At 32.6% G+C, this 14,522-nt stretch overlaps 1 protein-coding gene across 1 annotated transcript; it reads right to left on the reverse strand.

The window, feature by feature from the left end:
• Window positions 1–4,519: 4,519 nt before the first annotated feature.
• LOC114179052 (thiol protease aleurain-like) lies at window positions 4,520–13,882 on the reverse strand. Its single transcript, XM_028065252.1, has 7 exons — window positions 13,549–13,882; window positions 13,323–13,438; window positions 11,677–11,750; window positions 11,324–11,588; window positions 11,084–11,215; window positions 5,357–5,492; window positions 4,520–4,835 (listed from the first exon to the last, which is right to left on the reverse strand). Exons 1-7 carry the CDS (start codon window positions 13,841–13,843, stop codon window positions 4,798–4,800), a joined length of 1,056 nt encoding a protein of 351 aa, XP_027921053.1. The 5' UTR covers window positions 13,844–13,882; the 3' UTR covers window positions 4,520–4,797.
• Between the last annotated feature and the right edge of the window lie 640 nt (window positions 13,883–14,522).

The following is a 14,522-nucleotide window of genomic DNA, read 5'->3' on the forward strand; positions in this document are numbered from 1 at the left end:
ATGTAAATACGTTTTTGTTCTTAAAATATTATATATAAATAAATATCTAGAAAATTTGATATGAGAACTAGATAAATAAATATTTAGAAATACGTATATCTTAAAGAAATTTAAATTAGCAAAATTTATAAAGAAAAAAATTGTGAAAAATTAAATATTTTGTAAAAGGAAAAAAAGTAATGAAATGTATGTGATATAATTGAATTAATGATAGTGAAAATATATATTATTAAAAAAATGAATGAAATATATGTGTTTAGATTAATAAATATGTGAATAAATAAATATTTTAAAATACACATATTTTAAAGTATATCTGGCCAATATTTTTTTCCTGCTACTTATTCCTTTCAAACTATTACTATTTTCTTAAATTATTTCTTTTCTCTACTTACTCATAAAAAAAACATATATATATATATATATATATATATATATATATATATATATATATATATTTCTAAAGGTAACACACACACACAAAAGTGTAAAATTAAAAATATTATAATATTTGTTACCCATGCAAACTAAGAATATATAAATTTCTTCATTTAAAGTCTCTAGAAAGGTAATATAGCAATCAAAGTTGAAATCATATACAGGAAACAAGTAATGAGATGCTAAGATTTAAAGGGTTGGAACATCATCACTATCTCTTTCTGGACCAATATCTACTTTTTTATCTGCTTACACCAAATAATGGTAATTATAGTAAAAAAAAAAATACAAACACATAAAAGGGTAAGCTAATTTCAAAAGAATGTTCACACATATAAATATATACATACATATATCACTCAATAGAATTTCAAATCAAGTTGTCTTAATATACCAAACCAAACAATATCAAGTAATTTATCAAACATAAAACACGTAAAACCTTTCTAAACTCAATTATTTGGATTTAGTCATTGACATATGATTCTTAGAAGTTTTTGCACTTGGGTGGCATCTATTACCTGTAGAGTCAGTGCTAATGGTTTTCATAATACTACCTATAAGGTTAGTCCCTTTAACTGTCATAAGAATCCTGAGACATGTTCTTAATGACAGGACCTCATGTCCCTCTCATCGCGTCACCAATTTCACTCTATATGATTCTTGAATGAGCGTTAGAGTATCATGATAACCTCTAGCACTGACTCCTTACATCAATGCATAATACTAATTACAACAAGTGGATTTCCTTCTTGAAATACCTCACCATACCATCAATCACACCATATTATAGTAATGCATTCATTAATATCTTAGACAACATAAAATCACAGATAAGAAAATAATGAAGGTTGGTAGCATACTAGATAGAGGTGATCATGGTATAGTTGAATCATGAATAGTATCGTGTATCGTAGAGCTTAAATTTTGAATAATGAATTGTATCGTGAATTGTACGATTTATAAACATTAAAAAATGCAGTTTATACTTAAATATATGAGATATATAAATATGCAAAGAGATAATTAATAATAAAACAATCTCATAGTCAAATAGAGAGGTTGTATCTATGTGTGTATACCACATACTTTCACAATTTCAACAACACAACCTTCAACAAACAATGTGATTGATGCATAAGATTCCTTTAACTATGGCTATATCCTACTAAACAAATTATGCATTATAGCCATCCAAAAAAAAGTGTTGTTGCTCCTTGTATTCTAAACAACATTAAAAATATTCTATTATGGAATGCAAGATGTGTTCTCAAATAAAGTATTGTTAGTAAGTTTCAATGTGCGAAAAAAGAAAGGAAGAAAAATTAGGATTTCAATTTAGGGATAAATTTAGGGTTTAAAGTGGAGGTTAATCTATAAGGAAAAGAATTAGGATTTCAAATTGGAGGTAAATTCGTATGGTGAATCGAATCATGATTTGCATGTATCTACGATATGAGTACGATACAAAACTAAAAACAATACAACTCACGATTCATATTATCATAGGCTTGAATCGTTTTGTATAGTAAAATAGTAGATTCGTATCATCAGAGACTTAAATCGTTTTATACAGTAGAATCATATCGTGAATCGTAAGATACTTACTACACGAGGTGACTGTTTTTTAAAATTCTTCAACATTATTTTAGTTTAGACTTTTGAAGAAATATTTTTTAACTGGGTGAAACTTTTCTCTGGTTATACCTTGAAAGTATTTTAATAGAAATAAAATAAACAGATCTCTCCATAACTCATTTCTTTGTTACTTCTCTTGTTATCATGTTCACCGCGTGCAAACAAGAAACTTATTTAGTCTAAATGTTACATTTCTTCACATTGTGCACTAAATAAGAGAATCTGATTAGAGGATCAGGTGAATTGGATTAAGAGCCATACAGTTCTGCATTGGAAAATCCTTGGAATAAATCATAAATTGTGGCGTTCTGCCCAATGCCTTCTGTAGGGGCGCCTCTGGTAGATCATGCTGCATTGCATGTTTTGTGTTCCTTATTTATTTGTATCTGTATCCCTCCTCCCTTAATATTTTTTTTTTTTGTTAATAAGAAAGTAGAATTCAAATTATTTTTGTAGGTCCAAAGTTAGGTACTTCTCATGTTACACGTTCCATGCGTATAACCTGGAGTGGCAGGTGTCATGCTATATATATACAACCCTAAACCTAACACAAATGTTGACAATGAGATAAGATTTGTCAAGTTGAATGAGATTTCATTCATGAGCTTTAGCTTTTCATTGTACTTCCTCTTAATCTTTCATTTTGCTTTTAAAAAGTTGATTAGATATTATAATTATAAAGGCAGTGTAGCAAATATTTTTAGCGAGTACTTTGCAGAAAAGAAAAGTAACTAAGGTATAATGAATCATGTTTTTTCACAAATTAACATTTATTTATGTACCTCTACATTTTTACAAGACAGAACTGTATAGATCATAATGGTAGTCCTATCCAAACCTTCTCATTAATATATAAGTTTTGATCTTTAAACTACGAATTTTAATTAGATGTTGATTTTCAAGTTTGATTCAACTAAAATTGTTGTCATGGTGAAGAGCATGTGTTGAATTATTTGCTTCTTTTCAAATTTTGATATAAATGAGACTGGAAAAATTTTACGAGACTAAAAAGAAATTGATTTATTGTCTAAGTTTCATTTATTCGACCCAGGATTTTATATGTAATTTTGACCCACTTATCAACTTTTTAGTATAATGACTAAAATCAATTCTTAACCCAAAATTATCATAATTTTTAGTATATTGTTACTAAAGTATAGTTTAATCAAATTTTAAGGAAAAGAAAAGAAATAGACGTGAGAAACAATTTATATTAGATTTATAAAAAAATATTTACATTATTCATATATTATAAATTGATTTTATTTATAGTTAATATATAATCTTTAAAATACATTTCTCATGAGACAAATATCTTAAAGCATTAAAATTCCAATAAACAATTAACCTTTTAAAATGATTTTGATAGGTGAAGTTTGAATAAAAATCAAACCTACAAAATTGAACTAAATTACACTTTATATTTGGTCAGACCTTTTAAATTTTAAAATTTTGACTTTAGCTTTTGATACTTAAAATAAGTTTATGAATAAAGACCTATTTATGTAATATATATATATATAGAAAACATTTTAGAAAAATGAGTTCATAAATGGAATATTTATAAAAATTAAATATTAATATTTAAGTTTAAGAGAGAAATATTGTTTTAATATATATAGTTTTAAATTATAAAAAATTATATATACTCAGTAAAACTTTATGATAGCTGCAATTAGTTATTCAATGGAAAAAGAAATATAGTGTAGAACTTAAGGAAAATTTAATACATTATCGTGAATTGAAATGACAAATATAAAGATATAAAAATATTAATTGTTATTTTTTTAATTAAATTTTAAAATTTCATAATATTATTTTATATTAAACACAGAAATTTAATATTTATTAATAAGTAAAAACAAAAAAAGTAAAATAACAGAATATAATTATAATAACAAAAGCTAAATATATAGTAAAGACTCAATTTAAAATTATAAAATTTTTATTTAATGAATAAAAAATTAATGAAACTTTAACTAGATATAAAAATTATGAATTACTTGACTTTTAATTGAACTTGATTGATTAAGATGGAAAAGGAATGATGTTTTTATCCTTTTATATATATATATATATGACATGCCACATGTCATAGTTTTATTAGTTGAAACCATGACTAACTTAAGCCACACAATAAATTTTGGTATCTATCGGATGGTCTGCCATATTCTGCTCATAAATCTGCTCATTCTCAGCTGTTGTGGTCCATATAAAATGAAATCCAATTCCAGAGTCAGTTTTTATTTGGGTTGAGGCAATTACTTCCTCCACCCCTCATTTCCAGAATTTATTTTCCTGATCACAATAAATAATTTTGGAATTTTTATTCTGGAAGTCAAACATCTTCTAAGGAAAAACATTTTCTGGAAGCTGGGTGGGAGAACAAAATTTGATTAGGTGAGGAAGCAGTTGCCTTGGGTTGAGAACAAGACGGAGAAACTAAGCAAAGTTTAGTCCATTGACACAGATGATAAGTTCGTGAACCAAGATTTCACACTGCATGCGATCCTTAAATTTCAGTAGAGTACCATTTCTATGATTTACAGTACCATTTTGTTGCGTGATTCAGCTAAATGAGAATGGGAAATCCAATTCCAAACTTATTTAACATATAATACAAATTATCATCACAGTTCACCTTGATGGAAAATAGGAAGCATGAGGTGCAAGGTACAGTTACATTGGCCAATCTGGGCACCGTACCTCTCCCCGTACAATTTAAGCCACAACAGGATACGATGCACAAGTTGCAACACCTGAAATTAAATCAAAGTGGGTGTAAAAATTAGTAGTAAAAAATGACTAATCTCAGATTGACAAATTCAGAATTATATCATTAATTTCAACAAGGCCTTTGCCACATCTCTCCTTTCACATAGACAGAAAAAGACTTTAGGGGTCCACTTTTGTTTAAGAACATAGGAAAAATGTTGGTTGTCCACGTCTCCTCTGGATTCATTAACCCGTGATTTAACACGTTCTTCTAACAACAATCCCAGGTATACAGAAAACAAATGAAGAACAGAGAGAATGATACTTCAGAAAATGGTAGAGTTCTGTTGCAATGGATAAGGTTTGATAAGTGCTGATAAACAAAAAAAGGTTTGATAAAGTAAAAACTCAGCACAAAAAAAGGACAAGATGCATTTTCTGATTAAAAAAAAAGTTTGCTACCCCTTGTTTAAGACTAGTGTCCTTCAAACATTAGAAATGCACAGAAAAATAGCCAATGAGCTTTTAACTATTGTTTAAGAATTTGGATCCGGTGGAACCTTACCGCACATATTCTTTCCCAACTCCATCTTGAAGTAGCCATTGTCACCCCAGTTGCTTCCCCACGAATTTTTTATGATCCAATATGGAACCCCATCTTCAACTCCATACCCAACAGCAAGAACGGCATGATTTACATCCTGCCACCAAAATTCATATTCCATTAATGTCCAATGAATGACCGTCTTAGTTATAAAGATGTGTCATAAATGCCGACAGTTATAAACATGCATCCAGAATAACAACTGTGTTTCGAGATACCATAAATTTGACATAAACAACGATGCATTGAACTTGTAGCTACACATTTTGTTCTGAAAATTGAATGAGACACTAGATTTTGTTGTTTTTACAATAAATTTAAATGAATTATCCATTGGAGTCTTAATAGTAGTTAATGAGTTAGTCGTTGTAGATTATTAATGAGTTAGCTGTTGTGGATAATAAATGTACTAGTCGTTGTAGGTAGTTAGTCTACTAGCCGTCTATAGTCATTGTATTGTGAATTATATGAATGAACAACAAGGGTTGAACAAAGTTTTTTTCACAAGAATAGAGAGTTGTTGTCTACAAAGTGGTATTAGAGCGAGTTGAATGAAGTTTTTTCTCAAGAATAGAGAGTTGTTATCTACAAAGTGATATCAAAGACAGTTAGCTTGAGTGTTTGAATGAAAAAGAGAGAGCTAAAGAGCTTGAGTGTTTGAAAAAAAAAGAGAGCTAGACAGCTTAAGGGTTTGAGTCTTTGAGAAAAAAAAGGTGAGATGGTCAATCTTACAAGTAGTGTAGACCCAACTATGATCATTGGAGTCTCAAAATGAAAGCTCTTCTTGGCTCCCAAGAAAATTGGAAGGTGGTTGAAGATGATTTTAAAGAACCAACCAACACCACAAATTGGTCAAATGCCTACTTGAAAGCCTTGAAAGAAGGACAAGGCAACTTTGTACATCCTATACCAAGCTGTGGATGAGTCCGGTTTTGAGAAGATTGCAAATGCCAAATCTCAAAAGAAGTATATGATATTTTGGAGAAGGCATATAAGAGGGATGACCGAGTGAAACATCTCCACCTTCATACACTCAGGGAGAGCTAGAGAGCATGAGGATGAATGAGACTGAAGGAGTAGCTGAGTACATTACTCGAGTAGAACCATTGCAAACCAACTTGCTAAAAACAGAGAAATGTTACCCGCTAGCCGAGTTCTGGACAATGTTGTTAAACTGATCATAAGAGGATCGGAAAGGGAATGAAAACTCGTAACTCAAGGATCGTAACTTGACTCGTAAGAGTTACGAGTAGATAAAAAATTATATTCATAAATAGGTGCATCATTTAAAATAATATAAATGACAAAAACAACTCATACATAATTCATAAAATGAGTCCATAAAAATTAAAACAGTTTCATAAGTATGGCCAAGCATAAAACATCTAATAAATTATTCAATGTTTAATACAAACTATCTAAGGAATTCTTTCATATAAAAAGTAGGATAATCATCATTGTTCTCCATAGCATCTTCATTTTCATCGATGTCCCATCTATGATCGATGATTTCCCAAAGAGGGGTGTAGCTATGTAAGATAAAAATAAATGAATTAATCTCCAAAAACAAATAAATTAGAAAATTAAATATTAGTGTAAGGAAATTAGTTATTATTATTACCTCTTACTAACTCCATTGAAAAGACTTTGCATCTTTTCTTTAGCAATATCCTTCATAGATAAATCTCATGGCTGGTTTTTCATTTGAATCCACCATTTGCAACACCTTAATTAGGGGAAAAGCACCTCTCAAGCAATTCAAAATATTTTTTCAAAATCCCTTATGCAATATCAAATTTTCCACAAGTCTTCCATCTCTAGTCTTTACCAATTGACTAGATTGCCACTCATTTGATGTGAACATCCTCATCAATGACCCTTTATTTTCATTCAAGCATCCCAAAGTCAAATAAGAAGTGACAAAACGAGTATTTGCGGGTCTTATCAAATTTATCCCCTTAGTAAATTTGTGCAACAAGGAAATAAAACTCGTTCTTGAATAAATGTAGGTTGTGATTTTCTTACCATTAGCTATTGTATCATGATAAAGTGGAATTTTCTTCTCAAAATCTTCCAACATCAAATCAATGCAATGGGCTGCACAAGGTGTCCAATATAGCTTTTGTCTCTTTTGCATTAAAGAGTCTCCAGCTGCCTCCTAATTTGTTGCATTGTCAGTTACAATTTGGATCACACTGTCTTCCCCAATCTCCTCAACAACATCATCCATCATCTTATAAATTTTTTCAGTTGTCTTGCAAATGTCAGGTGCATCAATAGACTTCAAAAAGGCAGTCCCCCATTGGGCTATTAACCAAAAAATTAAGTATAGTCCTTCTCCTCCTATTAGTCCATCCATTCGTCATTATTGTGCATCCATTTTCTTCTAAAATAGTTTATGCTCTTCCAAAAATAGATTAGTGTTTTCAACTTGTTGCTTCAAATATTTCACCTAATCTCATGGTAGGATGGTGGCTTAAATCTAGCCCCATTGCAACTAACTCAAGCATCCTCCTAAACTCTTCACTATGTGCCACACTAAATGGAATTGCAATGTTGTAGAAAAATAAAGCAATTTCTTGACAGGCATCCTCCCTCTCACTTTTCTTAAAAATGGAATTGATAGTAGTTTGAATATTCCTGCTCTTAAAAATATTTGATGACTCATCAGTTTGTTCTTCACTTGGTCTTTTTCTAGCAGATTCTGATTCACCCATGCCACCATCGCTTTCAAATTCTCTAAATATTGATTTTTAAACCAAATTTTGCTGCAACAGAGAAACCACACATAACATTGATTTTTAACATCTTCCGGAACTGCAGGTACATGCTCCAACATCCTTTGAAGTTTCTGCTAAATGATGCTTGAGTCGATAAATTCCATCTGTCAATACCTTTTCACAATATTTACATTTCAGATTTCTTGCTTTTCCATCAGTAGAAATACAATGACTCCATGCAGGATTTGTCCTCAACCCAAATCCACTCCCTCTTCCACTTGATGCCATTTTTTTCTTCAAATAGAAAATAAATGCAAGTGTCGTGAGGGGGGAAAACGGAGTAGAAACATTGAGTATAATTGAGTAGAACAGAGAACGACGAGGGTGGAGAAGAAGACGACAGCGTTAGGAAGGGTGGCGACAGCGTCAGGAAGGGTGAAACATGCGTCAGTGACAAGACAATGCAGTTGGCGCCAACGTGAGTGATGTTCGTGAGTCTTCGTGGGTCTTCTCACGAGGTACGAAAATAACCTATCTAAAAGGGGGGGAAAGTGTTGGGTTTTAAATTGGGTTGGGTGTTAGCTTTAGTAAGTCATGGAGCAGCCCATTTTTAATATTAGGAAAAATCATCAAACCTAACCTAGCCGCCCCAATCACAACTCTCATAACAGAATCATAAAACGTCGTCCATGGAATATCGATACAAGATCGATGCGGGAACAATCCTCCGATTCGGTGACCAAACTCGGACGATTACTCTGATCTGACGTCCGCGTCAGCTTGTTTGGAGGGCAAAAACTCGCATGATCGTACGAGTTTGCGATCTAGATCGCGATCTTCACAACATTGGTTGTGGAGAAGATCTTGAGGTCATTAATAGATGACTTTGAGAATGTGGTGTGTGCAATTGAGGAGTCCAAGGACCTATCAACGCTTACAGTTGAAGACCTTTTGGGTTCCTTAAGGCACAGGAGCAACGAAAAAAAGAAGGCGGCAAAGCCACTTGATCAACTACTCCAAATGAAGGGAGGGACTTAGAACACTTAAGGCATAGAAAAATAACGATGAGGTAGAGGAAGAGGTGCTGGTGGTAGAAGCCGAGGACAAGAAGAGAAAGAACAGTCCAGTCAAGAAAATTGGCACGGAAGAGGACAGGGTCTATGGAGAGGAGGTGAGTCAAGAAACTCAAATGTTTAGTGCTTTAAGTGTGGCAAATATGGCCATTATGCAAAGGACTATTACTTAGACAAGTATTTCAGTTGTGGTAAGGTCGAAGATTTTTCCAAAGATTGTCGGTCTAAGAGTGGAAATGAAGAGACCATAAAGCTCATAAAAGAAGTTAAAGAAGAAGTGACGTTGTTGATGATGACGCGTAGCTCGGGGGCCGAGCATAAGCGAGTGGAGAACTCGACAAGAAGACCAAGTAACATGGAAAATTCAGCGAGAAGGGTAAGTATCTTTGGTAACTCAACAAGATAGTCGAGACATGCAGATAGTCCGGACAGGGTGGTGGAGCATGAGGCCAGCTCGGTTAGCTTGGTGGGGTGCTTACATAGCTCAATTAAGCCAATGGAGCAAGTGGAATACTCAGATAGGTCAATGAAGCATGTGAAAAGCTCGAGTAGCTCAAAATTTGAAGAAGAAAATCTTGTAATTCAAAGGTTAGAGATTGCAAAAAGAGATTTGCAACAAAGAATTGAAAAGAAGGTTAGAGACAATTCAATTCTAGAAGCAAGCTTAGAGAGTAGGAAGCAGACATTGCAAAAGCGGTGTTTGGAACTTGAACAAGATGTTTCCAGTTTGCAAGAACACTTGCTAGTAGAGATGGATTTGAGAGCTGCATTGGAGTTCAAGATGAGGAGTGGCGACTGACAATGGATGAGGTGATTGATGCGATTGAGCGTGACAATATGTGGAAATTTTCTGATCCCTCAAAAGGAGGTCAACCTATTGACAAGAATCTCGTTAAGAACAAACTGGCTACTAAGTCTTATTTAAATACCGCTTGTATTGCAAAATTGTACACACGCGAGATTTTCTCCCTTCTTTTTCGGATGCGAATGTGGTGCAGGCGTTGCAACCATTTTTTTAAACGTTGGGTTTGTTTCCCTTCCGCACACCACATGAATCTTTGTTTGTTCTAGATTTTCTTTCGCAGACCATGGACTTTGGCCCATCTCTACCCCCATCCACCATCTATAAATAGAGCACCATACTTCTCCATCAAACACACACTTCCATACTCTCATTCATTCTCTTTCGTTCTCTCATCCTCCTTTATCTATTATATCTCTTCTTTTATCCTGGGTTTATTTATTTACTCTTTTTAAGAGTTATCTTGGTAGTTCTGAGGTCCTAGAAAATTTCGAGAAATTCTTGTTGTATTCTGGGAGGCTTGTGCAATACACCACGGATAAATCCTCAAAGACAGTGAATCTACACGTCTCGGGAAGTCTTTTTGTTCGTGATTCTATCAGCTACTACAACACTAAGATAACAAGGAACCCAATAAGTAACAATTTGGCCAAAAAGAGAAACAAGTCAGCCAAAGAAAAGATCAAGTCGCGTACGGAGAGAGTCGAGAACAAGCAAATTATAGTGAAAGATGAGTCGTCCATGAAGAAAGCGAAGAACTTAGCTATTCATGAAAGGGACAAGCATAGTGTGAAGGATAAGAGAAACATTTAAGTTTATGGGAAAGTTTTGTTGGGTTTAGAATAAACTTAAGTGTATTAGTCGTTGGAGTCTTAATAGTAATTAATAAATTAGCCGTTATGGGTAGTTAATGTACTAACCGTTATGGGTAGTTAGTGTACTAGTCATTGTAGTGTCCTAACCGTTTATAACCGTTGTGAGTACAATGGACAGAAAATTGATCTATAAATTGTTGTACTGTGAATTATATGAATGAAAAACAATAAAGTTTTTTCACAAAAATAGAGTTGTTGACTACATATTTGACACTCACCATGGGCGTGCTGCCACAAGTGTTACTAGTGTAAACTCCTTTTTTGTAGAATCGGAAGTCGTCCACCACCTCATATGCCACACTAACTGGCCGAGCGAAAGCAACAGCATGTTTCAATTCATCCTCAGCACCCTACATCAGAGACAAAACTAAAACCATTTGAATATCACGTATAAAAAGTACTGGAAGTAAGAATTATCCAGACTCATGAAGCAGAAACCTATCATTCCGTTTAATTACCAAAGTGATATTAATAGAGTCAATGACTCGAACAGCGACGTTTTCAGATGTAAATTTGCAGACACCATCTTGTCCGGTGTAGGGATATGCTTCCTCAGTGTCAAGGCCACCATTGTATTTAATGTATTCAAATGCTTGGGACGGCAATCCACCTGCACAGCCAAAGTTGTTGAAAGCGCCGGCACAATCTACTAGCTGCTGCTCAGAGAGACTGATATTCTTCCCAAAGGCCTGTGCGTAAGCTGCCTCCAAGGAACCAGTTGTGCTGCATATGACAAGTTTTTGCGGTTAGAGGAGTCATAAATTACAACATTTTACTCATTCCAAACAGTTTCTTGGGATCACAATGCAACCTGAATGTCCAGCAAGATCCGCAGTGACCTTGATCTTTAACTTCGCTCACTATACCTTCTTTTCTCCAATCTTTCTGCACGCACACAAAGGCTCTTCGGAATCAGAACGCAAGGTTTTTACCAAAAAAATAAATAAATAAAACCAAGGACATGAACCAAGATGTACACTTTCACTCACTCTAATACCTAATACTAATTAATAGTTTATTTTGATAATGTTTTTTCGATGAATCTATCCAACGTTTCAAAAATAAATAAATATAAAATAAATTTCTTCATAAATTAATCTAACTTTTTATTTTTAATTTGTATATAAACTATTTAGTTTATGAAAAAGTTAAATTATTTTTTTTTCTTGTTATTCTTTTCTATACAACTTTACCAAGAAGTTGATTCAAACATGTTCTAAATTCTTATTTTTAATTGATATATAAATTAATTTTAAACTTATAGTTCATATTTAATAACTTTACTAATACCTTATCTCTGAACAAATAATCTTTTTTTTTATTTGCAATATTTATTTCTTTTACTAATGTCGGATAATTTTTCATAAATACTTACAAGAAAAAAGTATACATATACAATAAGTTTAACTTTTTTTTATAAATTAAAATGAATTATTATACAAATTAATATAACAGTTTTGGAAGCTAAATAAAATGTTCTTACAAGTTATAAATAAACTCTATAAAAAGCAATTTATTTTATATTTATTTACTTATCTTAGAAATGCTTTAAAAAAAAGTTTACACAAATGAACCAAACTAACGAGGATGATCTCCATGAATAACTTCATCAAAGGAAAAAGAGTGAAGTGAAATTTTAAATAGCGAAAGTGGTATTTTAATCATACTTCTCCCCTTATCATAATGATGGTAGTCCTTTTTTTTTATCCCAAAATAATGATACAATGAAGTTTTGAATTTTTTAACTTATTTTAAAAAATTACATTGATATTTATATCTGTAAGAAATAAAATGATTTATTAAAAAATGAAATTTTTGCTACTAATATAATTAACGTGAATATTTCTTAAAAAAATAATTAATGTAAATAATAGAAGCCTTTTAGTTGTTTTCGGAATAAACTTGTATATAAATCTTGGTGAAAGGGTGTCACTTGTTACTTTTTTATGGAAGGAAGTGGAAAGTTGAAAAAATAAATGTGATGTGATATATTTTTAATGTAAATATAAAATGAATTTAGTTAAAATCTAAATACCATAATATAACTATGTTATTTTTATTATATATTACGTCAAAATCACAGAAGTTATATAATTGATTGTGAGATTATGTAATTAGTCAAAATCATTTCACAAAAGTTATATAATTCATTATGAGATTATATAATTTATTATATGTTATCACTTTCTCTTTTTTATATTTCCCACTTCTTTTCTCTTCTCCTAATTTTTCATCATACCCTCCCAATCCAAACAAAGCATCAATGAAGGCAACAATTTCTAACAGATAAACTATGCCACATTCTCCAATATACACAGAATCTGTATACTCAGTTATATGATTAGATATTCGCATCATTTAGTATGCACTATATTAATTTCATATGATGATTAATTCGTTCATTAATTTCACGAAATGAAGTTAAACTCAAGAACATTTACGGGTTGGCGAAACTACCTCTTCAGGAGGAGCAGCATCCGTGAGCCTGTAGTTGCCTTTGAGCGTGGCGGAGCAGTTCTGAGCAGCGCCGAGTCTGTGTCTAGTGAACTCCTCCCAAGTCCAGTCAGCGAAATCTGCGAGTTCATATATTTTACAATCTCATCACTTCAACTTGTAATCGAAGTGAGAAAAGGAAGAAAGATAAGAGAGTGAAATAGTGAATCATCAGTTAGCGAGCACATACGATTTACGCCGAGCTTGTAAGTGAGAGGCCTCTTGTTAGTGGATCTGATGAGTCTGACATTATCGGAGAAGATCCGAAACCGCTGCCGGATCTCGTCGGCGGAGTGGTAGTTCTTGCCGTGGCGGAGAGCGAAGCGCGCGAAGGAGAGAGCGCTGCGGCTCTGTCCGATCACGTCGAGCACGCGCGACTCCAAGTCCGACGCCAGCCGGATAGGGTTTGACTCATCGAAGGTGGAGCCTGCGGCGGCGATGACAACGGCGCAGAATGCGAAAACCAGTAGCAACAACCGCGCCATCTATATCCCACAAAGTATGGGTTTTTCTGTTCTTTTTAGCTGTCGCTATTGACTGGATTTTAAAGAAACCAGGGATTGGACACAACTGGTATGCGAATGACCAAATTGTCCTTCACTTACTTTAAATTATTTTACATCTTTTTCGTGTGACATATTTTTATTGTAGTTGAGTTGAATGCGTAATTATTAAAATGGATTCACTGATATTTAAATGTGAAGAAACTGTGAGGAGATGTGTACTCAAATTTTCTCTCATAATTGATGTCATTAATTCGATAAATAATATACAAAGTCTGAGGATAACTGATTGAACTTGTAGTTTTTCAGTTAAATGATATGATTCAATATATAATTTTATATCAAATGTATAGAACAAACTTTGTCATGCGATTAGTAAATGGGAAAATGTAGCATAATGGTCTTTATAAATCTGAGTCCAAAATCATAAAAGCAAGTAAAGAGACAATCCTATAAGTGATACCTAAGTAGCGGAGAGAAAAGAGTTGACATACAAATATAATATTATCGTCTCTGAAGTGGTTTGTGCACAGAATCAGACTAAGAGTTCTTTAACTTAAGTAGTTAAGCTTGTGTTGGAGTTTGTAATTCAGTCAGTAATGATTAATCATGATAATATTTGTATTATGAATATTTGTTTTTGTTAAGAATATTTATGGTA

The sequence above is a fragment of the Vigna unguiculata genome, chromosome 3 (assembly GCF_004118075.2).
Source record: "Vigna unguiculata cultivar IT97K-499-35 chromosome 3, ASM411807v1, whole genome shotgun sequence".
Classification (NCBI taxonomy): Eukaryota; Viridiplantae; Streptophyta; class Magnoliopsida; order Fabales; family Fabaceae; genus Vigna; species Vigna unguiculata.

Coding starts and splice junctions, on each gene's coding strand:
- LOC114179052 (XM_028065252.1), bottom strand. CDS start 13,843: ATGGCGCGGTTGTTGCTACTGGTTTTCGCATTCTGCGCCGTTGTCATC. Junction 13,439..13,548: donor TTACAAGCTCGGCGTAAATC/GTATGTGCTCGC, acceptor ATGAACTCGCAG/ATTTCGCTGACTGGACTTGG. Junction 11,589..11,676: donor GGATCTTGCTGGACATTCAG/GTTGCATTGTGA, acceptor TGTCATATGCAG/CACAACTGGTTCCTTGGAGG.